At 43.7% G+C, this 27,923-nt stretch overlaps 1 protein-coding gene across 8 annotated transcripts in view; it reads left to right on the forward strand.

Moving 5' to 3' along the window:
- The window catches only part of LOC137416198 (alpha-1,3-mannosyl-glycoprotein 4-beta-N-acetylglucosaminyltransferase B), a 202,858-nt gene that overhangs the window by 115,027 nt on the left and 59,908 nt on the right, over positions 1-27,923 (forward strand). For all 8 annotated transcript variants that reach the window (XM_078766195.1, XM_078766198.1, XM_078766197.1 and 5 more), the window contains exons 4-7: positions 15,540-15,680; positions 20,274-20,407; positions 21,179-21,225; positions 26,417-26,530. In XM_078766195.1, coding sequence (XP_078622321.1) covers positions 15,540-15,680; positions 20,274-20,407; positions 21,179-21,225; positions 26,417-26,530 — 436 coding nt within the window. The remainder of the gene's footprint in view (positions 1-15,539; positions 15,681-20,273; positions 20,408-21,178; positions 21,226-26,416; positions 26,531-27,923) is intronic.

Genomic DNA, 27,923 nt, shown 5'->3' on the forward strand with positions numbered 1-27,923 from the left:
AATTCCTAGTCGTGTTACATTTGCTTTATATACTGTGTACCCCTCCCTCCTCCCCAGCCCTTCCCCTTCCACAGATCTACCGACGTCCTTGTTCGCTGCTGTTGTGCTTGTGTGCTTCCCACTCCCTCCCCCTCTTGTCTCCCACTCCCTTCATTGTATGTTTTATGTGTCTGTGCATGTTTTCATGTTCAATGTGTTCGCTCTTACACGAGCCTCGATTCTGTATGCAAAAAAAAAAAAAAAAAAAGTGAGAGAAGCAATACGCAGATGACAACTAGGTATGCTTTCTCAGCACCTGACTTTACTCTCAGCACCTGACTTTGTAACCTAACGATTGTCATCTCTTTGCACCATTCAAAACACATCCGGGTGATGCTAAGTTTGCAAATGGCGAAGACGTCAAAGCACATGCCCTAAAGATTTATTTCTGCACAGTCTTCATCACGGTAATAGCACGCACATCAGTGGTGATGTGCGTGCGAGTCGCAGCACATTTCACTTTTAAATAGATGGTGTCACAAACTTCAGTGTACCTTTTTGATTTAAAAAAAACAAGTCATTCACACCAACCTTGATTCTTGCTCATACAGGAGGGTGAAATGAGGCACACAACACAGAGGCAAACCGTGAAGGTGTCCGAGTTCTGTGTATATGTTGTAGAATGTAAATGAACTATGAAGACGAGTCGGTATCGACATGAGGTTAAGTGAATATTGAGAATGGATTTAAAAAAGTGTTTGCACTTGTCAACTCATCCAAGCTTTCGCTTGTCAACTCGTCAACGCGTACATACTCTAGTCTTAATCAACGGCATTGTTGTGTTGGGAACCTCCTGCTTTGCACCCCTCCTTAGTAGGTGGTGTATATGCGACAAGGACGAAATGATTAGATTTTGGTGAACATCCGGATTCTGATCCGGCTACTACAATTTTTAAAAGTGTTTCTTCACAATTGAGTGATATGGCTAAAAATGATATATAGCACGATATCTCAAAAAGTTATGGACGAGTTATGACTAAACTTGGCGGATGAGTTGGTTAGGTGACGAGAACAAGCCGATTCGATTTTGTTTTAGGTCCAAATCCAGATCGGGCCCATCAGTGGAAAAAAAACATAAACTGTTCAGCCTGGTTTTAATATTGTTATTGCTTCTGTCAACTGTTCTTTGTGAAATTAAATGAATGTTATGCTTTTTGCAAAAGTTTTCACAAGAGAAGGAACGTATGTGCATTACATTATGTAAAACAAGTGTTTACAAAAAGCAAAGGTTATGGTGGAGATGATCACCTGATATTTGGGGTGGGGGTTGGGAGTGAGAGTTGTGCAAACTAAACTAAAGAAAATCTTTTTGTAACGCCAAAGAAAGATGCAGTAACGCCGAGGAAGGGGGCATTAACATGAAGCAGGTCCTTCTTTGCTATTGGGGCATAAAGCCGGATATCCAGTTGTGGAGATTAAAGATCACAAGGTGTCTTGAAGAAGAGAAGGTAAATGTGGTTAAATTTCCGGTTTGTAAAGGGTAAAGGGTAAAGGGATATTGATAATAACATTAAATGATTCGTAAGGTTACTATTGTAGAATATAAACACAAACTGATAGATTAAGTTCATGTGATGTGGATAAAGTGCAGGGTGGAATCGTCTTGCCTTTACATCCCCAGGTTACAGTTTATATCTGACCATATTAACTGCCTGTCATCAAAATGCAACAGCTGATCCATTTTGTTGATGTATACTCCAAGCATGGAATTACTCGTTCGTTTTTATTCTCCTGTCTCATCTCTTCCGTGTCGTCTCCCTCCTCCGTGTCCGTCTCCCTCCTCCGTGTCCGTCTCCCTCCTCCGTGTCCGTCTCCCTCCTCCGTGTCCGTCTCCCTCCTCCGTGTCCGTCTCCCTCCTCCGTGTCCGTCTCCCTCCTCCGTGTCCGTCTCCCTCCTCCGTGTCCGTCTCCCTCCTCCGTGTCCGTCTCCCTCCTCCGTGTCCGTCTCCCTCCCCCGTGTCCGTCTCCCTCCTCCGTGTCCGTCTCCCTCCCCCGTGTCCGTCTCCCTCCCCCGTGTCCGTCTCCCTCCCCCGTGTCCGTCTCCCTCCCCCGTGTCCGTCTCCCTCCCCCGTGTCCGTCTCCCTCCCCCGTGTCCGTCTCCCTCCTCCGTGTCCATCTCCCTTCTCCGTCTCCGTATTTCCCCCAACGTATTGCTATTGCCCCTCCGTCTCCGTATTTCCCCCAACGTATTGCCCCTCCGTCTCCGTATTCCCTTTCCAATTTCTGGTTGGATAGTTCTGATTAGTTTTTATGTAATTATTTATCATGCTTGAGCAAGCATTGTGGTAACATCAATTTGAGGAGCTCTGATACATCGCACATAGGTTACCGAGCGATACCTGTGCAACGGATTTTTTTCAAATTAGCAGCTTTTTAAAAATTATCTCTCCACTTTGTCCGTTTTAAATAAGCCGCAGTTTCCACCAGGAACGTTTGTTTCCTTAAAACGCGCTTCATTGGAAACATTCGAGCTTCTTGCCATTGAGGTGATACTTGCAAAGTGAAGCAAGTGCCAGGCTTCTCCAAAAGCTACTTTGTTTTGCCTTTCCAGGAGCTGTTAAAGTCTTTGAGCAAAACCGTGCATCCGACAAGCCTTTCCTCACGGAGTAGAATTGCATTTTATTTGTGGAATTCCTCCAACTCTGCTGTCTGTGCGAACTTGTTGAGCGTTTTGTTTTGCTTGTTACAGTAGTAATGATTGCACGATATAAATAACGCCATGTGGTCTATAAACCAGAGCGTGTCGGAAACTGAAGAATACCGTCATGTTCATGTGAGTGGAAGAGCAGTGGGAGGAATAGAAATATACAGTAATTATAACCTCCATCCTTCGTGCCTCCTTGGCCTAGTTTGGCTGCTCGTTGCCTTTTGCTCATTCACCTGACGAGAATCTTCTTGCTTCTGTCGGTGTTTTTTTATTTCGAAATCCTGAACACGTTATTAGATGGCAGGTAATTAAAAGAAACGTAACTCACCCGGAGAGTCATATGAGCACATCTTTTAATTGTAACATTCCTGGATTCCTCTTCGGGTCTGCTGGTGTGGACCACAGACGGGGTACGGTGTGCATAGCGGACACACGCTGTTGGTTCGGATACATGTGGGTAGAATCCAGCATGGCTCTCATGCTCACCGGCCCCACAACTGTTAATGTGTCGATATTGCCTGGTATCCCACAGCTGTTTAAAGAGGACAAGCAGAAGCCTGTGGTAAAAATACCACAAGATATAAAAAAGAAAAACGAAGGAAGCTTTTTACCTCCGCCACCAAAGGTGGATGGAGGTTATGTTTTCACCCCTGTCTGTTTGTCTGTCCGTTTGTCTGTGAATAAAATATCTCAAAAAGTTGTGGAAGGATTCGGACGAAATTTGGCAGAGATATAGCGTATGTGACAAGGACGAAATGATTAGATTTTGGTGAAGATCCGGATTCGGATCCGGCTACTATAATTTTTAAAGCGATTCTTCACCATTGGGAGATCGGGCCAAAAACGATACATAGCGAGATATGTCAAAAAGTTCTGGATGGATTTGGACGGAACTTGTTGCACAGGTTGTGTGTGTGTGACCAGGAAGAATCGATTCAATTTTGGTGAAGATCTGGATCCGGATTCAGCGAATATAATTTTTAAAGTGATTCTTTACCATTGAGTGACATGGCCAACCAGGTGAAGGTATGCTCTCCACTGAGTGCCGTTCTAGTTATTTTTGCGCTGGTTGAAAGAGCTCAAAAATGGGAGGTTATATATGTCTTGACAGCAACGAAAAAAAATAATTCTGAAGAGATTGAGGCAGCGTTCTGTTGCTTATACATCGCCCAGGTTCAACTTTTTTGGCTTGATGCAAAAATTACAATTTTCCCATAGGTTTGTATTCATTTGAAGCAACTTTTACTTCTAAGTATTTCTAAGCAATATTTCTAAGCAATAAGGCAATATTTCTAAGTGGTGAAACTGCCTCAATATTTGCCTGTCTTTCAATCCTTCCGTCAAAAATGAAGAAGAACTTTTCTAACCCACCATGTTTAATTCTAAAGTGTACTTCTAAAGGGTAATCCTGAAAGGTTTGTTAGTTTCTAGGCTTTGCCTATTTCATTCTAGCAACGACTGCCCATCGCTTTGCTGACAGACCAATTAGTCGTCCTGTTTGCCAAAAAAACCTCCCCCACCCTTCTACCACCCCTACCCGTTCCCGTTCTTATGCCCCTCCCTCTTCCCTCACCCCACAGCACCCCCTTCTCCACACCCACCACGTCCTGATGTCTCTTCCCTCTAGAAATGTCTCACCTTATAACGAGCTTTGACATGCCCCTCCATTTTGGAGGGTGGGGGAGAGAATGGAGACCAAATTTACCTGTGCAAAGAGTGCTTTAACCTCAGCATTGCCCAGGTAAAAAAGGAAATTGTAATACCCTCTGCCACCACCACCATGTGGTGCTACACGATACACATTGCCAAGGGGGAGGATTATGAGGGGGGTAAAAGGGAGTATTGGGTTTGGAATGGCCTCTGACTCACCCGATATGCAGAAAATGAGGGCCTGCAGTGGTCCCAATATGAATAAGGGCAAAGGAATGTGGTACTCTAAGCAGAGGTGTGTCAGTTCGATAGGTGCAGGTGGTTGAGAGCCGCCAGGTTCAATAGCTGGTACCGAGAAGGACACATGCAATACGTTTGAGAAAGACACAATCCGCATTCGAGGAGTGGGTTCCACCCCTTCAGTGGTGCTGCCTCCGTGCCCCCTTGATAATATCTCCTCTCCAGCTCTCCGTCTCTCTCTTCCAGTGGCTCTGGCACTTTTTCTCTCTTCCAGTGGCTCTGGCTCTTTGCTGGCGTATATCTGCCTTGTATTTGGTCCAATACAGGAGTAGCATCTTCTCATTGGCCTCCGGCACTTCAAAAGTTCGACAGACATCCGGATGAGTCCACAGACAACGTTGTGCAAGCAGGCCTTGATCCTTCTGCTGTTTGTACTTCCGCTGTCTAGATGTCATTTTTGGTGTTGTTTATCCTTCCGCTGTCTAGATGCTACTCGATCACCACTTCCAAACTCTAAGGACTTGCTTTTGCTGAACTGCGAACTGTGCTTTCCAAAACTGAACTGAACTTTTGAACTGACACTCGGAACTGAGCTTTTTTGGGGTTAAAAAAAAACAGGAGGAAGGATATTGTAATCATGTCTGTCTTTCTGTCTGTCTGTCATGTTATCTCCTAAGTGTTTGGGAAGAAATTCAGCAAACTGTAGTTATGATCACCACTTGGCACAAAGGTACGAGAGCAGTATCATTTATGGCCCCACCCTCTTGGGTGTGGTCGACAGGTCAAATACCAAAAAACGCAATTAGCGTCACATTACAAAGCATTTTTTAATGAAACTTTGCATATGCACTTCAACATTGGGGGCACATGAAACATGTAACGATTTTTTTTTATTTGACTGCGGTTCATGACACAGGGGGTGGAAGGGGGCGGGGGGACGGACTTAAGGTCATACAGAGGTCAAAGCAGGAAAATAGTTTTTAACTCTAAATTTGATATTGTGTCATTCCTGATGGAACCTTATGCCATCTTTCACCTTTGCTTTAGATGGGAAGCGTGGGAATTTGTGATGGTGTGCCATGAACTTCGCTCTTGTTTTGCATCGTGTTGGAAAGAAGGACTTGTTTTTATCTCCATAATAACCATTAATGAAATTTTGCTCACAAGAGGATGTGTAACAATATTCTAAAATTTTGCACAGCATCGTTAAGAGCGGAGTCACCTTTTGGTAGAACACCTTTCAGCAAAATTCATTTCATTTAATTGCTTGCCATTTAGGTTTTAAACTTGCGCAAGACAGTTTTGCTGTATTTCCTCATCACCACTGAGCATTTGAAGTGTTGCATCGCGTCACTTGCTACATATTCAATCTAGCTGATGCCGACAGCATAATAAGGTATTAGACTATCAGGTAATTGTATTTTAATTTTGTATATTATTGGTTGCTTGAGGAGCCTTCCATGAAGCTTCGTTTTATTTGGGAACAAAACGATCACGGCTTAAGGACCACGCGTGGAGCAGTTATTGTGCGTTTTTCTGATTGGACGTGATGGTGGATGACAAAGATAAGTGCTGAAATTGTGTAAACGCAACAACAATGTTGGCAAGCTGGCCAAATAGATAGTACGGTTATGATTATGATGCACCAGATGAAGACGTAATGAACCATGCTCTATGCAGAGCGTCAATGCTCCCGAAGCTGTTTCTTTGGCTCGGGTTACAATCCTGGACAGTGCGCCACTCTGACAAAGGATACACTGGACCTCATCTAATTTATTTGCAAGCACTGTGTGTCAGTTGTTAGCTCCATAATTCTGGTTTCAGAAGGTGGAGCAGAGGCAAAGGGGCTCCAATTATCCACCTTCGTTTCGGTGAAGGATCATGATTCATGGGCTCGGTTGTGAAGTTGTGTTGTTCTCAGAGTTTTTTTTTCCGAGGGTGTGCGTGCGTGCGTGCGTGTATGTTTGTCGTTGGTTGTTAACTCCATATGCGGGTTTCAGATTATGTAAGGGAGACCTACCAGGTCTATAAGTATACACCTCCAGAAGTGTGTTTGTGTGTGTGTGTGTGTGTGTGTGTGTGTGTGTGTGTGTGTGTGTGTGTGTGTGTGTGTGTGTGTGTGTGTGTGTGTGTGTGTGTGTCTGTGTTTATGTTTTGTTGAGTGTGTTTCATTGTGTGTTTCCCTTCGTATCCAAAGGCGAGTCACATTTGACATCAATCTCTGATTAACTACCTGGCCAGTTTGTTTATTGTGCAGAAGCTGTTGCCCAGGAAACAGCCACACCAAGATGTGAAATGTTGATGAATGTTGATGAACCAATACGTGAATCTGTGTAATGTGAAAATGAACTTCCGAGAAGGCAAGACAACTTGCTAACCGCAGGCTTTTTAAATAACCATCAATGGCTTTTAAAAATAAATTAAAAGTTTTTTCATTTTTAAACATTCTTGCATGCGCATTTAGCGATCATCTTTTTCTCCATCCCTTCCCTCACATCTCCACCCCTTCCCTCTTCTCAAATGGCACCACATCCAATTCCGCTCATGAGAATTGAGACATTGGTGAATGCCTCAATTCTGTGTTTGCCTCCAAATCTTGTCCCCAACCCCTCGGTCTATGTACACACCCAACTGCTCCTGGACTCTATATTTTGCACCTGAGAAGGTGAAGAAGTTTTTGGCAACCCTCGGCTCTGATTCTCTAACCGGACCCGATGGCATCAGCTCACGTGTCATAAAAACCTGCTTTGCCTGCTGTTCTTGCACATCCTCTCTCTGCTCTTTTCACCAGGTATCATTAGCACGAGGTCATTTTCCATTTGCTTGGAGTCAGCCAGCATCACTGCATTACATAAGAAGGTACAAAAACTGATCCTCTTAACTGCAAACCTATCAGCTTACTTCCAATAAATCAGCAAGGTCATGGAATCCATCATCGCAGTTAATATGAAATCCTACCTTTTCTCCAACAACATCATCTCAGATCACGAATTAGGTTTCAGAACAGGTCACTCAAGCTTGGACGTGCTGCTTTGACTGACCCAACAATAGATGGAGGCCCTCAATGTCAGACATGAGATCAGGGCCGTCTCTCTCTGGACATATCTCGAGCTTTCATTACAGTCTGGAATCCTGCCTTGCTCTCCAGACTCTCTGCCTATGGTATCCAAGGTCATCTCCACACATGGCTTACTGACTTCCTCTATTCTCGTATCCAATATGTGGTTCTCAACAGAATCCTTTCATCTCCTCTCCCTGTTTCATCTCCTCCCCCACTCTCCCAACCCCCAAGCCTTCCTCCTTCCAGATTTCCAGTTTTTTCTTCCTGAGAGTTTGCTTCTCTACCCACCTTGTCCACCCTGTGCGTTCTCCCTTACCCTCCTTCCTCCCCACACACGTGGTTCAAGTCTCCCTCTATTTTGTCCTTCAACCCTGCTGTTGGTGTTTCCTCCCTCTCTCGACTGTTTCTTCTGTTCTGTTGCGTCCTGATCCATTGTGTTCTAGCACTTCCATGAGTCCTCGACCTTGTATACTAAAAAGTATACAAAAAACTATTGATGGAATAATTCAGGTACTTTTTGTATTTTATTGTAAATTCCCAAGGCATGTCTGTATAGAGGATTGAATATGTCTTGACACTGAAAATAATCATTTGGTGAGGTCTAATGACGTTTATAAAAGCCTTTTCCTCTTCACTCCAAATAGTGGGGGGTGGGGGGGCGGGGGCCTATGTACTCAATTTCAAGTTCGTGTGCAGTTCATGTTAATTTTGGGAAACCACTATAAATGTATTCTACTGGTTCCTACTAATCGGAAAAATGATGTCGCCATTTTTTTCTGTTGACCTTTAGTGACCTTGACTCAAGGTCAAAGTTCAAACGTCATTACAGTGACCATACTTCATTCAAAGTATATCGACCTTGGTACCAAAATGTGGCAAATTTCGCAAGGAACATTGATTATGACATTTATTTTGTCATTTGCCCTCTCAGATGTTTGCAATATGCAAATTAATAAGCAAATGACCTAATTAGAGAAAAATATGCATAATTAACATATAGTCTTCACCATATACGTAAATCCCATCACTTCGCATTATTATTGAATGCCAATCATTAGTTACCATCTCAAATGTGTTCTGCTGGATCCTAAACTGGAAAAATATGTTGCTTATTGTTTTCTGTTGACATGTTCTTGATATTAACTGACCTTTGACATGCACTTGACTTTACTTACCTTGACCCAAGGTGAAATGTCAAATGTCATTTTAACTAGGTTGCTGCTCTACCTGGCTTTCATGCGTTCGCTGGAGCAGATCAAACTGGCAGATTTGCTGGCAATGGGTAAGCTTAGCTGCTGGCATGCACTGATGAAATCTTCCCCTGATGTGGCATCTGCCTTTGCATCTCTTGGTAATCGTAATGGACCATCAGCAGAAACAATTGCGGCTCTAGAAGAGTTTGTTTCTCAGTTGTACGAGCCAGGGACATCCATCACCAATGTTGGCGACCTCCGCTGGAGATTGTTCACAAAGAAACAATCAGAAGCTCAAAAGTTGCCGCCGACTCGAGGAGCTTTGGAAGAAGCTATCGCGCGTGCCCACTACCAAGCAATGGTGTGGAACCAAGATTACGTGCCTGACCCACAGCTCCCACCTGCTACAGACTTTGGGTGGAAAGTGGAAGGTGATGGTCTGGTGGCCATCTCAACAAAGCAACTTCCTGCTCCATATGCCATCACTCACCTAGTTAAGTGTGGATGTACGACAACAAAATGCAGCTCTCACTGCTCTTGCAGATCACAGAATATGAACTGCGCAGAGATGTGTGTGTGTGGTGCAGATGATGACAACTGTACTAACAATGACCACGGACATGCTTTGGGATTGATGAAGAAGAAGAAGATTATGAAGATCCTTTGTTGTGAACAATATAAGAAGCTAACAATAAACAATATAAGATACCATATAAGAACAACAACACACAACATGCATTTTAAGGCCATTTTCCCTGCTAGAGTGGGGGTTAGCCTTGCGGTTCCCATGACAATCTTCTCCATTTTGCCCTATTTTCTGCATCTCCCCTTGTTAACATCTTTAGCCAAGTCTTTCTCGGTCTTCCCCGTCCTCTACTTCCTTCTACATTCATTTCCATCACTCTTCTCAACCAGTCACTTTCATCCTTCCTCAACACATGACCAAACCATCTCAACCTGTTCCTCTTCACATCATCCATCACAGGCTCTATTCCCATCATCTTTCACAATTCATCATTTGTCTTCCTCTCTCTCAACGATACTCCGCACATCCATCGAACCATTCACATTTCCACCCTTTCCAGCCTTCGTTGCTGCTCTACATTCATGACCCATGTCTCGCTCCCATCAATCATAACACTTATCACTACACATCGGATTTTTATGTGAAAAAATAAAAAATATTTTTTCACATAAAACGGCTTTTTTGTGCGCAAAAAAATTATTTTGCTATTTTCGGAGAAAAAAAAATTTCGCCCTTTTTCGGGAAAAATAAAATAAAATGCCCTTTTTGGTCGAAAATGTCTGGCAACGCTAAAAAAAATTGGGGAATTTTTCGAAATTTTTTACTGCGATCGAAATTTTTAACTGCGATCGATCTCAAAAACAAAACGTTGCGTCCACTTGCGTGCGTTGCGTCCCCAGCGTGTACAGCAGTGAGGCGGTGTACTACAGTGAGAGAGTGTACACAAAGTGTGAACAAGTCTATCAAGATGAGTGCTGCTCTTCGTGACAAGTGGCTGAAGGAATTCAACGCTGGCGGCGATGGGGCCACCTTCAAGTACGTGTCGAGTGACACGGCTTTCTGTCGAGCTTGTGAAAAGACTTTCCGAGCGAAGCAGAAGTCTGAGCTGGCCCAACATGTCCGAGGAGACCGCCACAAGAGCAACTTGGCCTTGAAGAAGAAGAGGACGGTCATGCAAGCCACCATCAAGGACTTTGGTGGCGGAAAGAGGCACAAGTGCGATGCCATGGCTCAGGAGCTGTGCCAGGCCATGCTGGCTGCTGGCATCCCATGGTCGAAATTGGAAAACCCTGCCCTCCGGTCGTTCCTGGAGAAGCACATCACTCTCCAGATCCCCGATGAAAGCTGGATTCGAAAGCACTACCTCGACAAGTGCTATGACGAGGCCTTGCCGGGGATCCGTGCCGACCTCGGACAGCAGCCCATCTGGCTGTCCGTCGACGAGACGACCGATTCAGCAGGTCGATATGTGGCCAACATCATCGTGGGACGCTTGTCCAAGGAGGGGTACTTTCGTCCCCACCTCGTCCAGTGCATGTTTCTGGAGGAGACCAACTCCGGGGAGATCGTGCGCGCAGTCAATGACACGCTGTGCTATCTTTGGCCTGATTTCAAGCCGGAGTGCCTCAAGGTCCTCGTCAGCGACGCCGCGGCCTATATGATTAAGGCCGGCCATGCCCTGAAGGAACTCTTCCCGGACTTGCTGCATGTGACTTGCGTTGCCCACGCGCTCCACCGTGTCTGCGAGACAGTCCGAGAAATGTTCAAGGACGTCAACGACCTGATTGCCATGACGAAGAAGGTGTTCGTCAAAGCCCCGTCGCGTGTTGTCCTTTGGAAGGAGCAGCAGCCTAATCTTTCTCTCCCCCCGGAGCCCATTCTGACTCGGTGGGGGATGTGGATCGACGCCGCGGTGTTTTACGCCGAGCACTTCGAGGCCGTCAAGGACATTGTGGACCAGCTGAATGATGACGACGCGATGGCAATCCGGAGTGCCAAGGACCTGTTCGGAAAGGCGGACATCAAGCTCAGTTTGGTCTTCTTAAATGCCCACGTATCGTTCATCCCGAAGATCCTTAAGCAGCTGGAGGAGGCCGGCATGGAGCTGGTCAAGGCCTTCCAGCTCCTTGATCAGGCCAAGGAAGAGCTCGAAAAGATCCGAGGCTGCCGTAAGGAGATCCTGCTCACCAAGTTCAAGGCGGTGCTGCAGCGCAATCCCGACATTGGTGTGCTGAGGACAGTGGCTTTGATCCTGGATGGAGATCAGCATGGATCTGAGGTTGGTGTGCCGGCTGGAGTCAAGCTTGCCGACATCCCCCTCTTGAGGTACTGCCTCATCGTCAGCGTCGACGTGGAAAGGTCCTTCTCCGTCTACAGAAACATCCTCACCGACCGCCGACACCGCCTCACCAAGGAGAACATTACCAAGATAATGATTTCAAACACCTACTTTAACCGTTCCTAAAAGGGTTCCTAAAAGGCAATCTTGTCAATTTCTTCTAGTCCTCTACTTATCAAACAATGCGGTTGCAATAAAGGTACCTGAGCGTCATTTTTTACCTGTTTACTAGCCCAGAGTGCTTAATGTTGTGCAGGAAAAAGCTTACCATTTTTTGTTCTTTTTTTGACTGATTTCTGAAAAACTTGGTAATAATAAAAAATGAATAAAACGGGGGGAAAAAAATATTTCGGGATTTTTTCACATAAAAAAAAAAAATTTCCACTTTTCAAAACATGAAAGGCCTATTTTCTTAACATAAAAATCCGTACTTATCACACATGCAGCATACACCTTTCCCTTCAGCTTCAACGACACTCCCCTCCTCATCAGCACGCCACTCAGTTCCCGAAACTTCTTCCATGCACATCTCACTCTAGCAACCGTTGCCGAGTCTGATCCACCTTCTCCATTCAGCATGTCTCCGAGGTAGCAAAATGTTTTCACACCTTCCAGCTTCACGCCGTGAACATATAAGATATATACCATATAAGAACAATAAACAATATAAGAGTTGCCTGGTGTTGCCTGGTGTTGCCTGGTGTTGCCTGGTGTTGCCTGGTGCTAAGCCTGGTGCCTGGTGCCTGGTGTTGGCTAAGGCTAAGGCTAAGGCTAAGGCTAAGCCTGGTGCCTGGTGTTGGCTAAGGCTAAGACTAAGGCTAAGGCTAAGCCTGGTGCCTGGTGTTGGCTAAGGCTAAGGCTAAGGCTAAGCCTGGTGCCTGGTGTTGGCTAAGGCTAAGGCTAAGGCTAAGCCTGGTGTTGGCTTAGCGGTTAGGGTGCCGGCTTAGTATCCTAGGATCCTGGGTTCGAATCCCGGTCGATCGCTGAATTAACGCCAGGGGGGTTGACTCAGCCTGTCATCCTTCCGAGGTCGGCTAATTGAGTACCAGTTCACTGGTAATTTCCTGTTTGTCGTAAAAGGCGACAAAAAGGGTTGGCGGCAGGAAGGGCGTCCGGTCGTAAAACATTGCTTCAAAAAGGGGACCAACAAAAACAACAACAACCACGGTGCCCGAAAAAGGCCAACCCCCGCTTTGCGGGGAAAAAATGGCCTCTAAAGGTGGTTTTAAATTTTTTTTATACAATATAAGAAGTTTCCAGTTTACTCGGTGCAATTTTTTTTACAATGTGTGTCAACAACAATAACCATTAGATGCACATAGGAACACAATCATGGTAATGCAGAATTGTGGCCAAAATATGCTCTTTGAACTTTGACCTTAGTTCAAGGTCACAAGAGTCACAAGAATATTGACAACATCAGTTAGCTAATAGGACCCAGGATACATTTGTGATTAATTACTAACAATTAACATTTTCTGGAGACGGGATGTACTAGCCATTATATGTATAACCGGGTTATATGTTTAATCGGGTCTGCTAATTATGCATATTTTTGTCTCTAATTAGCTTATTTGCATATTGCAAAAAAAACAAAAGGTCAGATGACGAAACAAATGTCATAACCAATGTTCCTTGTGAAATTTACCACATTTTGGTACCCAGGTTGATATACATTGGATGAAGTATGGTCACTATAATGATGTTTGAACTTTGACCTTGAGTCAAGGTCACTAAAGGTCAACAGAAAAAAATGGCAACATCATTTTTCCGATTAGTAGGACCGATTTTTCCGATTTCCGATAATACATTTATAGTGGTTGCTCAAAATTAACATGAACTGCACACGAACTTGAAATTGAGTACATAGCCCCCCCCCCCCCTAGCCCCCCACTAAAAGGAAAAACCTGGGTCATCAAATTGGTTTTGTTTTAATTTGGACCAACGTGTGATCTTCGCTCCCTTGGCAGTTTGGATTCAATTATGTTGTCATCAGTTGGACTATATATAACCAGGTTTTTACTACATAACAAATGGCTATTGTTATCAAAGGGCTCCACTAGTGGCTGTCATTTGTGTTACGCACTTGTTTTTTTTCTGTGCCCTCGCTAAGCTTCCAGCAGATCGCCCGGTGCGTACCTTTTAGCCCTAAATAGGCATGCAGTACTGGTTTTGCATGGGTTGCGTGCCTTTGTTCAGAGATCTCGTGCATTGACAAGGACGCACGGTGCCTTTAGGATCCTGTTGGCTTGCGTAAGCAGTGACATCTTTTTGCAAACAACCTTAATCTCTAATCCTATCACGGCTTCTTCTTTGAAGATGCTGCATTTTCTTCCATGCAGCATGGGTTATCTCGCACGGAAGGCGCATTGCACTGGAGCGAGCGATCCTGGTCTATTTGATGGAAATGTTGAAAGGGCAGTTGGAAAAAAATCTGGAATATTTGGGATCGTTGGGTGGGGTAAGAGGGTGAGTTGGAATCTTGCAAGAGAGACATAAACTTCAGGAGCTAAGGGAAGAAATGTCTCTTGATACAATGGCCATTTTGATGTTGAAATAGTCCGTCGGTATTACAGATGAAGTGCTTCGGTGGTTTGGGAAATGGTGATGGCCCTCAATGTCAGACATGACCTCGGGTTTCTTGTCATAATAACGATTATCCTATTTTGTGTGTTGTTGATTTTGATACTTGTTAACATCCTGGCCTGTCTGTCTGTGTCTCTTTCTCTCACTATCACAAACCAACTTTACTATCCTTTGTTGTACTGTTTAGAACAGATAATGGGTTACCTTTATGAATTGTTTTTTTATATTTACTGTATTATGAGGTACAGTTAGCACTGCAGTACCTACATACAAATCATTGCTGATTAAAAATTCCAGTGGTTAAGTGTTCAGTGGTCAATTCCAGTGGTCAATAGATCCGAGTATCGTACCACAGAACAGTGATGCAGGTGTTTTTAGCTCACCTGGAATGAAGTTCAGGGGAGCTTATGCAATAGCGCGTCGTCCGTCTGTCTGTCAGTCAGTCCGTCCGTAAACACTTGCAACTTCCTTTCTGAAACCGCTGAAGGGATTGTGACAAAACTTGGCACAAATTAGATTTGTTGTGTTGTGAATAAAGTTTGTTCACAATATTTTTAAAAATCGGGGGTCTAAGGGGGTTTACCGGGGTCAAAATGGATCCAGGTTTGACCCCACAAAATAGGAATTAGCTTTTTCCTCTGAAACTACACACACTATTTCGATGAAACTTGACCAAAACCGTCACCACCCGTGCTGTACCAAAATTTGTTCACGGCATTAAAAAAATCTGCGCCTTTGGCGGTATATGGGGGTGGGGGGGGGGGGGGGGGGGGGTTGCCCCCAAAATAGGTATTTGCTTTTTTCTCAGAAACTACACACACTATTTCGATGAAACTTGAGCACAACCTTCACCACCCGTGCTGTACCGAAATTTGTTCAAGGCATTAAAAAAAAAAGGGGTCTGATGAGGTATACGGGGTTGTGGGTAGGCGGTGGGGGGAGGTAGACCCCCAAAATAGGTATTTTTTTGTTTGTTTGCTTAAAGTCTTATGATTATGTTAGTATGATTCCACATGTTGCCGTGTTTCTAGCAACCATTGAAATTGGTTTAAAATACCTTTCGTCAGTGCAGTATATTGTTTATTCTCCCAGGTGAGTGCCAGGGGTATTGCCCCTGTTTTTATTCTACAATCCTGTTTGCTAGGAAAGCAAATTAGGCCCCAGCCTGGCATAACATGGTTTGAGTGACGGTAGCTACATGCTGTGGAACGTCCATTATTCAATTGTGACCATAATGTGTGCTGCATTTGCGTTCTGCAGTACCGTCCCCAGATGATTGGGCTTTTCTCGGCCACAAGGGACCTCGAGTGCTGCCAGGCATCTTCCATTACCTTCCGCACCTTCAGGGCACCGCTGCTGGTCTGCGACCTGGCGTACTCGTCAGCAAGGGCAGAAAAGATGGTATGTCAGGTGACTTGCCTCCCCATCCCCCGTCTTCATCTGCCGTTCCTTGTCTTATCCCATCCTATGCGCTCCGAGGGTTCAACTTCCTCTCTTGGTGTGTCTCAGCTCGAAAACTATATCTTGCTAACGGCGTTATTGTTTTTTTTTTTCAATCAGTTGGTTTTGTTTGGCTGATTATGCAAATTCAGTCCGGAATGCATGTTTAAGACAAATTGAATGTAAAGATTTGCAAACACAATTGCACACTGTCCCTTTTGGGTGGTGTTCCATGGAACCGCTTTGTGAAGCATTGCCCTCTCTTTCTCTCTCCTAACTCGATTGTCATTCATCCTACTCTCCACTAACTTCCATCATCATCATCATCATCAACATGTCATTATTGCCAAGCTATTTCTGGAATTATTGGCGCTGAGGAAGCGCCTTTAGCGATTGACTTCCAGCCAGTGTAACGCTAATTCCTGTCACAGGAATTCTGAGATCATATAAGTGGGCGTGGCAGTTCCTGATTGGTTCGTGTTGGGGAACGCCTTCTCGCTGCCGACGTGACGTAAATTCGCGCACGCGCACTGGTGATTGGCGCTGAGGAAGCGCCTCTAGCGAATGACTTCCAGCCAGTGTAATGCTAATTCCTGTCACAGGAATTCTGAGATCATATAAGTGGGCGTGGCAGTTCCTGATTGGTTCGTTTTGGGGAACGCCTTCTCGCTGCCGACGTGACGTAAATTCGCGCACGCGCACTGGTGAAGCTTACTCGATCTTACTCGATCCCATATTACATGTACTTTCATTGCATACAAATTATACTTCCTCCTAGAAATTCCATGCCCGAACCTCAGCGCAATCCAAGAGGATTCACTTGTTAAGTTTCAAAATGTCTGTCATATTGCGGCAAGTCTCTGATTTTTAGCTCACCTGGAGCGATGGCGCGTCGTCCGTCCGTCCGTCCGTCCGTCGGTCCGTCTGTAAACACTTGAAACTTATTCTCCGAAACCGCTGATGGGATTGCGACCAAATTTTGCACAAATGATATTTGTTGTGTTGTGACTGAAGTTTGTTGACGGCATTAATAAAATCGAGGTCTAAGGGGGTTTACCGGGGTCAAAGTGGATCCAGATTTGACCCCCCAAAATAGGTATTTGCTTTCTTCTCAGAAACGACGCATGCAATTTCGATGAAACTTCACCACAACCTTAATCACCTGTGATGTACCAACGTTTGTTCAAGGCATTAGAAAAATTAGGGTCTGAGGAGGTATAAGGGTTGGGGGTGGAGGCTGAGGGGGGGTTGCCCCCCCAAATAGGTATTTTTTTGTTTGTTTGTTTAAAGTCTTATGATTATGTTAGTATGATTCTACATGCTGCCCGATCTTCTAGCAACCATTGAAATTGGTTTAAAATACCTTTAGTCAGTGCAGTATAGTGTTTATTCTACCAGGTAAGCGCCAGGTGTATTGCCCCTATGTTTGTAAAACCTCCATTTTTGTTCTGTACAAGAATAATCTTGAGATTTTGCCGTTTCCGACATCTCGGTCATTACTTATTTATACAGTCAACTTCAAACTGTGCGTATTCAATGTTTGCCTTGATCAAAAATTTATTGAGGAAATGTCATCAGCAGCTTTTGTCATTCTCATCTTGGGAAATTTCCTGGCCAGTCCAGCTCGGCTGATTCAGACCAATGCAACAGGCCCATTCATTGGCTGTCAGCCACTAGACGATGGATTTCCATTTGCGTTAAAGCGTTTGTTAAAGGGAGCTGGCTGTGTCGTTCTATACGTACGTTCTATCTTCTCGAGTACATTATAAAACCTTCCCAACTTGCCCATTCGGCAAGGAATGTTGTGCTGAATTTTGGTTCTTAAAATCCCTTTGAAAAGAAGGAAAAGGTTTTGACTGTCCCTCGCATATGTTTGTCCTGTCCTTTGGAAAAGCGAACACTTGGGTAAGAAAGAATCAGACGTTTTTGCTTTGTGGGAGTTTGTGAGAGTTTATGGTGCTTCTACTAATATATTAAAAAATATAAACCTCAGCACAACTGGGTTGGTTCATTTCCGAAGAGAGACGCACCGGTGCGTGAAACAATTTGGTGCCCAAGCAGAAAGCAAAGACGTACAGTCTGGATGTGCAAATGTTTCAGCGAGCGACGGCTTTAATTACCTCGGTGGTAATTGGGGATTAAAACCATGTCCTATGCACAAGACAAACGCGCTCCATTTGACAAACTCTCAGCACTCTCGCCTTGCCGCTGTTTCCATAGATGTAAAGCGTTCGTCCTCGTGGCCTTCCCATCATACTGATTTGTGGAAATATTGTTGGAGTAAAACCGCAATGCTTTGCAAGCTTTCGGTCGTTCTATACCTGCCATATTTTCTCTGCCTCCGCTTAATCACCGGGGCTCGCAGCAAAGTACGAGCTGTAATATTCCTTCACCATAAATGTTGTGCATGCGGGTGGCTTTGCTACATTCATGGCCTGCTTAATGTCTGATTTCTCGCTCGTAAGCTCGCCTATAATTTCGCTTGGCCTGTTCGCTTTCCCATATTAATCGATGGCTCTTGGATTGTCACAAATTTGTGTTCATGCTGCAAACACAACGTTGGAGGATTGTCACAAATACTCAGAATCCAGGTTCAAATTCCTCATGTTATATATATTTATCCTTTGTCTTCTAAATGTCCTTGTAATTCACATCAAAGTACACTTATGTCTACTAATGTTTGTCCTGTCTGCATGCGATTCCTGGACAAACTCGACAATGAGCCTCAGATCAATGTAAAAAAATAAATAAATATATATATACAGACTTGGCATTTAATATGGAATATATTTTTTTTCTTGACTTGGGTTTACTTTCTTAACTCAGTATATCAATCTGGTGAGTTTCTTTTACACTTTGGTGATTTATTTGTTAAAAGAACCATGTCACTGATAATTATCTGTCGCAGCAAGAAGTCAACAACAGGATTATATCACAGGTGGCATGGCAAAATGTACGGACAGGTGCATTTGACGATTGGCTTCACAGTCGGGTATACAAGGGTTGTTGCGTTCTGTATTAGTGGAAAACAACTGCTGCACGTCTCCAAAAGTTATTGCCGCTTCCTCTGGAGATGGTCCGTCAACTCGACAATGCTGTTTGTCATGGAATGGTGGCTTTACGAAATTACGGCATGAAACAGCGTGCTATTGCTCGGCAGTATGGCATCACTCAAGGTCAGGTGTCAAAGATCCTGAAACGAAATGCTCAGAGGGGTGTCCCTACTCCAATACCGAGGCCAGGACGTCCCCGCAGAACCACAAGGAGGGATGATCGCCAGCTGCACCGGTTAGTCCGCAATGGCCGTACCAAGTCAGCTAATCGGCTTAGGGCTGAGTGGCAGCAACTGACAAATGTGCCTGTATCCAGAAGGCTCGTCAACCAACGACTGGTTCAAGCAGGCTATCGTGCCAGGCGTCCCCTGAGAAAGCCACGCCTGACCAGACAACACCGCCAGCGCCGATTGCAGTGGGCCAGAGAGCACCGTCAATGGCAGCCAGGACACTGGAATCACGTGATCTTCAGTGACGAGTCTAGATTTCTGGTCTATCGTCAAGATGGCCACGTCCGAGTGCGCAGATAAGTGCATGAAGCCTACAATGAAGATTGTATAGTGCCTAGAGTCCAAGCTGGAGGTGGTGGGGTGACCGTTTGGGCTGTTTTTCATGCAGGGGGAAAAACTGACCTGGTTGTTCTGAATGGAAACCTGAACCAGTTCAAGTACAGGGCCATTCTGGAAGAAACATTGCTTCCATTTGCTCGTGCAGCCTTTCGAGGAAACTTTGTCTTCTAAGATGACAATGCACGGCCTCATCATGCTCGCATGATCCAACACTTTCTTGCTGACCGTGGTTTAGAGCATATGGAGTGGCCTGCCATGTCCCCGGATTTGAATCCGATAGAGAACTTGTGGGCAGAATTAACGCGTCAAATCGACCACTTGGACCAGCAGCCGACCTCTGTGCGTGAATTGCAGCAGGCTATTGTCACTGCATGGCAAGCGATTCCTGTCCAAACCTTGGCAAATCTCGTGAACAGCATGCCTCCACGTGTACGTGCTCTCTTGAATGCTCGTGGGGGTTACATGAAGTACTGAACTGTAATTTTACTGTCCGTAATCCCAGTCGTAATTTAACTTTTGTTTTTGTTAAAAAAAAAATTGGCTAATGTGCAAAATAAAGAGATTCTTCTGGAAAACGTACAGAAGTTTAACACAGTACTGTCCATGAATTGAGTTCGATATCAGTTTACATCACTTTCAAGGATCAATTTTTTTGTTTCGAAATGTCAAATGTGGTTTTTGTTTCTTTTAAAGGTGACATTAACAAAATCTAGAATAATTTCAACATAATTCCAATGAACTTTTGGTTCTAAGACATCTTGAAAAGTAAGTTCACCCCCATAAAAAAAAAATTTCATATTAAATGCCAAGTCTGTGTATATATACAAATTTTGTACTTTAATCCACATTCCATCATTTGCTTCTTTCCTTTATGACATTTGATAAGCCTTTAATGAAGGAGATCCCTTTGCTGCTCTTCTTCCCTGGCCCAGTATCCATTGTGATGGGTGTACCGACGGTGCGTCGTGCCATGCAGACATACCTGGTGGACACGCTCAACTCCCTCATCCACGAGTTGTCCGCTGAGGAGAAGAAGGATTGTGTCATTGTAGTGTTCGTCGGAGAGGTAAGGAACTCCATGGGTGGGCACACTCTTTCTCTGTTTAGTACAACATGATATATGGCATAGTCTTAAATAAGAAACATGTTACATACACCATACTCATACCATAGAGGAAAAATGTTCATGAATAATGTTAAATCCATTAGGTGGAGGTACATAGCCAGGAAATAGACAGCAAAGAACGACAGATGGTTTGCCTTGGGCTGCCAGCGCGGGCGCCGTTCGTGCGGAACAAGGGTGGCGGTGCCTTGCAAAACCACAGCAGCTTTAAGTTAAATCGTCGGCTTAAAACTCTCGTTTCGGATGTTAAGGTCTCTGACAATATTCCGGTAAGCTTTTTTGATGATTTGCAAATCCATTATGGGACACGTGTGCAGTTACCCAGTTTACTCTGTGGAAACGAGCATCTTGCTAATGCTGTGTTTATATAAACGAGAAAGACATGTTTTGGAAATATTTACTAAGACGACTGGAATAATATGTGCGTTGATGCCTTTGCTCTTCAAATTACTTGTTATTCCAGAAAGAGAGAGAGACAAACAAAGTAGTGTGAATACGTGTTTGCCAATTGCCAATAACGTTATGGAGTGTGGAATGACTAATAAAAAGCACAGTCTTCATCACATAAACCACCCACTACATCCTGGTGCCTGACTCCTAAAAGACAACACGTGGTGTTCCTTCATCGACAACACTGCGTTTGTTTTGTTTTCTGCCTCGGTGCCTCGAGACATTGTGTGGGGCAAATTCAGTGATGGCACCCTGTCATTACAGATCGACCTGGATTATGTGCACAGCGTCGTTGACAACCTCAAAACCGGGTGAGTAAACCTGCGATCCATGAAGTTTGAACCTGCTTACCTACAGTATGATGTCATATAAACGAGTTTCCTGATTGGTCAAATTTACAATCGAGTTTGTGTTTACTGAAGCACTTGCCCTGGGTTAGGCCTCGTCTCTGTTGCACCTTTAATGCCCCTTTGTGAGGGCAGTTTTCCTCATTTTTTCCCCTTTAAACAGAAGGGGAGAAGGGATGGTGGTAAATTGAGAAAAAGGTAAGTGAATAGTGAAAAAAGGAAAGTGAAAAAGGGAAGTCATGGTAAATAAAACAGATGGGCAGAATGTGAAAAATGCAAAAGGACTTGAGGTGAGCGTGAAGGAGTCTTGAGAGAATATGATTGATGAAGGATGGTCAAGATTTTGTCATTTTATAACCTATTAAGTTCGTACATGGTCCCTTCACGCCCACGATGTTTCTCATATTCTTCACTCCATTTCAACATTTCTCCCGAACATCGTTTTCTAAAGGTTGTTTTATTTTGTGGATTACTCCTTTACCTGGATGTTAATTTTACACAACTGCACTGGTTTGAAGTTGTTGTGCAAGTGCAAGAAGTTAACATAATTTCTGAGAAAATGTGGGATGCAGCAACACGTTTCCAAAACCGACGTAATTACCTGTGTACACCTTTAGTAAATGGGTGCTCTTGGCTGGAGTTGACATAAAGCGAATCTGGTGTTTGTTTTACATAAATCCATGTAAACAAATAACTATATTCTTGCCGATTCTTGTTTCAATGCGTGGATTTTGATGAAGACAAAACACTTGACATCGCAGGCCTCTAAAACATTGATCCGTCATTTTACGTGCCTGAACAGTGTGGCGAACTGGGTGGCGGTCGATGAACCATGTGGAGGAGTACAGCATGGTTGTGTTGAGACCGAACAACCTTTTTTCTCTTTGGGCCTTGCCTGTTTTAAATTATATTACCGTTTAGAATATTATTATTTTTGACTAGAAAGACTGTAACAACATTCCTACTACAACACACACACAACAGGCATTTTAACCCTTTGAGTACGGGATTTTTTTTTGATAAAAATACCCCCGGTACGGGATTAATTTGGCATTACGGGAATGCAACCACGTACTGACGATCTATTTATAGGTATAGTCGATGACGTGTAGTAACATCATCCATACACAAAACTTTTTTGCAGGTTGCGGCACTGGACGTCATCCGTACTCAAAGGGTTAATGCCATTTTCCCTACTAGAGCGGGGGTTAGCCTACTGATTCCTACTGAACATTCTTACTGATGTAAATATATGGTCCTGTAATGTCCATGGAGAAAACGGTTTTATTATTTTCTTTCAATCGGTGTGTTATCCCGGTGTGTAACCCGGTTTAGAATAGGTACACCGTATCCCTGCGCATCGTAAGAGGCGACTAAGGGGTTGGCGTCAGGAAGGGCATCCGGCCATAAAAACATTGCCTCAAACAGGGAACCATGATTGTCATGGGGCCCGCAAGGCTAACCCCCGCTCTAGCGGGGAAAATGGCCTTAAAACGATCATTCATTCATTTTATTTCAATCACAGCTCTATCTTCTATCAGATATTTTGGATAATTCCCTAATCCATGATTGAAATGTATATATACAAGTACAGATGCATTAAAAGTACACCGCCCCCATGCCAAATAAATAAATAACATCCTTCGGCGCCCGGCAATACCGCCGTGCAGCACATGGAGACTGTATTGGGAGGGAGAGGTGTACAATGATTGATTGATTAATTGCATAATTAAAATCAATAAACAATAATCATAGAATAATTTCTTAATCAATTGGCTAATAGCATACATACCTCAACCACCAGTGTTTCATCCGAAGCTGTAACTTTTTGAAAATTAATTAATAAGTCATTAATCAAAAAATGAATAATTAATTGATTAATTGATTAATTTATTAATCAATAAATCAAAAATACCCTCTATAGCCACATCACTTGATTATTGTCATGTCCAAATGTCAGCTTCCTAGCTCCAAAGGTGGCTGAGATATTGTACAGATGAGAAAGGAAATAAATAAGTGATTAAGAATGAATATAAATAAATAATAATCATAAAATAATGAAATTATTTACCAATTGGCTAATAGAATACCTAAGCCACCACCATTTCATCCGAATCTGTAACTTAAATATATTTTTTTTTAATCATTAATCAAACAATTTAAAAATCAATTAATTGATGAATCAATAAATTAAGAATTCGCTTTACAGCCAAATCACTTGGTTATTGTCGTGTCGAAATATCAGCTTCCTAGCTCAAAAGGTGCCTGAGATATTGCCCAGGTGAGAAAGTCAATCGGATGAAAAATGGTGATTTTAGAAATTTGATGTCCAGATGACCTTTGACATTTCAATTGTGACGACCTTTACAACTTGGTGAAGTTACATGATGATTGATTTAGAATTGTGACCTGTAGGCGAGTGACAAACAGACAGACAGAATAATAACGCAACCGACCAATATACTTGAAAAATGTTCTATTTTGCAAGTAACAAGAAAACAAACAGAGTGAAAACGGAGTATTCCCTTCCAGCACGCGTCATCGCCAGGCCCCCTTCGGTGCCCCCTTCAGTGCCGTCCTGCCGTGCTTGGAGATGGAAAGGAAGCGGTGTACAATGATTGAAAATATCACTCAGAGTGTCGCTTTAACACGTTGACTGCCGACTCTTGCCGGTTGTCAAATACCAGGTGTATGATGTAGAACAAGCTTATTTCAGTTATAATCATTTATTTTTTCACGTTGTAACCATCTCTTCTTTCGTATTAGTTGAGTTGAAGTGACTATTGTGCCATAATCATAATTGCGTACTTTAGTGATTATAACAACAACATGTAATCAACAACAACCAATGTAATCAACAACAATAATAATGTGATCAACAACAACATGTAATGGTACAACATGTAATGGTACAACAACGAAGGCTGGAAAGGGTGGAAATGCGAATGGTTCGGTGGATGTGCAGAGTATCGTTGAGAGAGAGGAAGACAAATGATGAATTGCGAAAGATGATGGGAATAGAGCCTGTCATTGATGCTGTGAAGAGGAACAGGTTGAGATGGTTTGGTCATGTGTTGAGGAAGGATGAAAATGACTGGTTGAGAAGAGTGATGGAAATGAATGTAGAAGGAAGTAGAGGAAGGGGAAATCCGAGAAAGACTTGGCTAAAGATGGTGGAAGAAGAAATGCGGGCAAGGGGGTTAACAAGGAGAGATGCAGAAAATAGGGCAAAATGGAGAAGATTGTCATGGGGACCGCAAGGCTAACCCCCGCTCTAGCAGGGAAAATGGCCTTAAAATGCATGTTGTTGTTGGTGAAATACAAATTTGATCATGATTAGTAGTTATTACATCGATGTATGTTCACCGATCTGCCAGCGGATCGTTTGCTGCGTTATCTGACATTGCAGCATATTCTGTGTACAATACACTACGAGTATACTTGTAGTCGGCAGTCAACGTGTTAAGAGGAAGGAGTAGTGTGGTCAAAGGTCAAACCCCGTTGCACCAAACTCTCACCACCATCTCACCATAGTCTATCCGCTTTTGATTGCACTCTGATGTTCTCTCGCACACGGCCCTGTACGCACGTGTATGGTAAAGCGTCAGGGTGCAGTTTCCAGCCATCCTTTGCGCAAGTTGCGTGATGAACGAGCTCTATTCCGAAGGAGGCAGTTTCCAGAAACTCGAGAAGCATCGCTTATTTCCTTGAAGATTCTCATTGTGACGTCGTTGATAAAGTACCTCAAAAATCGGTTAAAATATAAAATGGTATCCTTGTGACTTAACTGCCACATCAGAGAGCTGACTTGAATGCAAAAGTGTGGCATTTTGAGGCCAAGTTTTTATTGCTGATGTAGTTTGGCCATTTGGTCCTGCTGCTGGAGAATTTACGAGGATCATTAACGCTCCTGTGACATCTCACTTGGACCCGATCTGTCATGCTAATAAATTATCTTCGACGTTAATAGAAGCGATGCCGGTTGCATTTGCATCGGCATCGATGAATATTTTAAGCAGAAAATGGAAATGAATGAAGGTCTACCTCCATTGTCAGAGAGCTTTATGTGTAATTTTAGCAAAAAGAAATGTTTTTGAACGTGCGCTGCCTTTAATCAAGCCAGCGGTCCTTCCGTCTCCCTGCCATGATCTATTTTTCCCAAAGCTCCTCTACGAGCCTCAAATGCCTTAAGAAATTCGGGATATTATGCAGATGAACAATATTTAGAGTCTATCTTTGCATGTTGTTGCAAAGCATAAAATGCATGTTGTATCTTTGATCTTTGTTGCTTTGTATTAATTAAAAAGAGCTCATTATGTTTGATTTATTTCCTATATTGAGAGGCTGAAAATCCTGAAATAAAATATAATTGATATGATTCATTCTCATCATCTTGTTACATAAACGATGAACAATGTGTGTGTTTATTGTGATGTATGTGCTTTATTTGTTTGATATTTCAATATTGTGTGGTTCTCTTGGATGCAGTCATTGGTCGTGCATTTAACATGAACTTGACTGGTCAGTGACTTGCAGGCCTTTGTAATCCTTTCTAAACCACGTGACCAAGCACATAGTTCCACAGTACCAGTCTGTGAGACATTGCTCTTCCCCCTTCTCCTTTTGCTCCCCAGCTTTCTCCCACTCCCTTTGCTCCACAACTTTCCCATTGTCCTTCTCCATATCTTTCACACCACTGTCCCCAACCCCTTCCCTTTCCAGTCCTCTATCCTCTCTCTCCTCTCTTCTTCCCTTTCCCACCCCCCTCCATTCTCACCATACCTGTTTGCACTCTTGGATGTGCTCCACTATCACGTACTTGGCCTTATGCGCCCTCTGGAGGATATGCTGCATCAATTTTAATTTCACAAATTTGTCGGGAGTACAACCCGTCACGGTGTTGTCTAGTACAACCTATTCCAGTTTAAATTAAAACCCTCACAGTTTGGAACATTTTTGCCTTATGCTTGTTTGTGATATGTGGTGTGAAATATTACTGAATGCCTGGCTCATCATTATGCTTTTCCTCCCCTCTCTCAACACCTCCATATGAGTGAAAGAATGGGAACTGGTCCATAAAAGAAGAGAATGAATGGAACAATTATGTTTTATTGTTTTTCAATTCCTGAGTGTTTTCTGTATCCACTGGGCTCAGGTTTGCTCGAGAGTTTGATTCTGGGCTGCTGGAGATCATCTCCCCACCGAGCACTTACTACCCCAGCTTGAACAATTTAAAGGAGACATTTGGAGACACTCCCGAGCGTGTCCGGTGAGAGAACCGTACGGAGATCTTGTGATTTACTCGACACACAGAATTTGGAGTTTGGCGCGATCACCTTATGTATTAATATAAGGGTAGATGTGAGGTGTTGGGTAGGGTGCAAGCTTGTTACCCTTGCAGGAGGAGAGGGTATTGCATTTCTGGTCCATTTGTCTCTTTATTACTTGCCGGAAAAGATTCCGGCAAGTATGTTGGTTGGTTGGTTTGTCTGTCTGTCTGTCTGTCTGTTTGTCTGTTTGTGCGGAGTACTACATCTACATCGTTGCACATAGAATCGCCATACTGTACTTTACACACATATTTGTCTTGCCCTGGAATAGACTGTGCCCAATTTTTAACCTTCTAGGCCCAAGGCCTCCATTAAAAAAAAAGAAAAAACACCTTTAGAGGCCATTTTTCCCCGCAAAGCGGGGGTTGGCCTTTTCGGGAACCGTGGTTGTTGTTGTTTTTCGGTCCCCTATTTGAAGCAATGTTTTACGGCCGGATGCCCTTCCTGACGCCAACCCTTTTTGCCGCCTTTAACGACAAACAGGGAATTACCAGTGAACTGGTACTCAATTAGCCGACCTCGGAAGGATGACAGGCTGAGTCAACCCCCCTGGCGTTAATTCAGCGATCGACCGGGATTCGAACCCAGGATCCTTGGATCCTAAGCCGGCACCCTAGCCGCTAGCCCAACACCAGGGGTCTTGACGCCTCCATTATGATGTCATAATTTGATAATTCGACAAGTACAAAACTTCATCCAATCAAGATGCAATTTCTTGAGCGCCATGTCGGCATAAACTGGTGGAGAGAAAAAAATAACGATGACGTCATCTGTCATGTGGTTCGGCCGCCATATTTGTTTTTAACACAAAAGCCTTAAAAACCACTGAAAACACATCCTGGGGAGGGTCTGAAATCTCTGATTGCTCTTTCTTGTTTATATTGTTATAGCCACGGGTTTCGGGTCAATACGAGGGAGATCCTCGGTTCCCCTCGGAATTACCGGACTTGAGGCCACCGATCACGAATACTTTCGTGCCACGGTGGCTTGCTAGGCAACCACGAACGTCAACCGGTCTGCCATGTTGTACCATGGTTCTCCATCTGACCACCGTTTACCTGAGCCACTTGGATTTCCAATTGGGGAACGCGAGCCCTCGGTTATGCACCAATCTCATCTTAATTGGATCTTGATTAGGGGGCGGAGCTTACTGCTGGCACATACAGGACTTTAATATGAGCCAATCAAGTTGGGAATTCCAAGTATAACCTAACGTGTGAACAGTTCTGAAGCCATGAAGGAAAAGATGAACACGGACATATTGAAAAGGAAGTTCAACAAGAGGTAATTTCTTATTTACAAAAATAACCAATTATAAATGTGTAATGCAGG

Source organism: Myxine glutinosa, chromosome 12 (assembly GCF_964187855.1).
Source record: "Myxine glutinosa chromosome 12, kmMyxGlut1.1, whole genome shotgun sequence".
NCBI lineage: Eukaryota > Metazoa > Chordata > Myxini > Myxiniformes > Myxinidae > Myxine > Myxine glutinosa.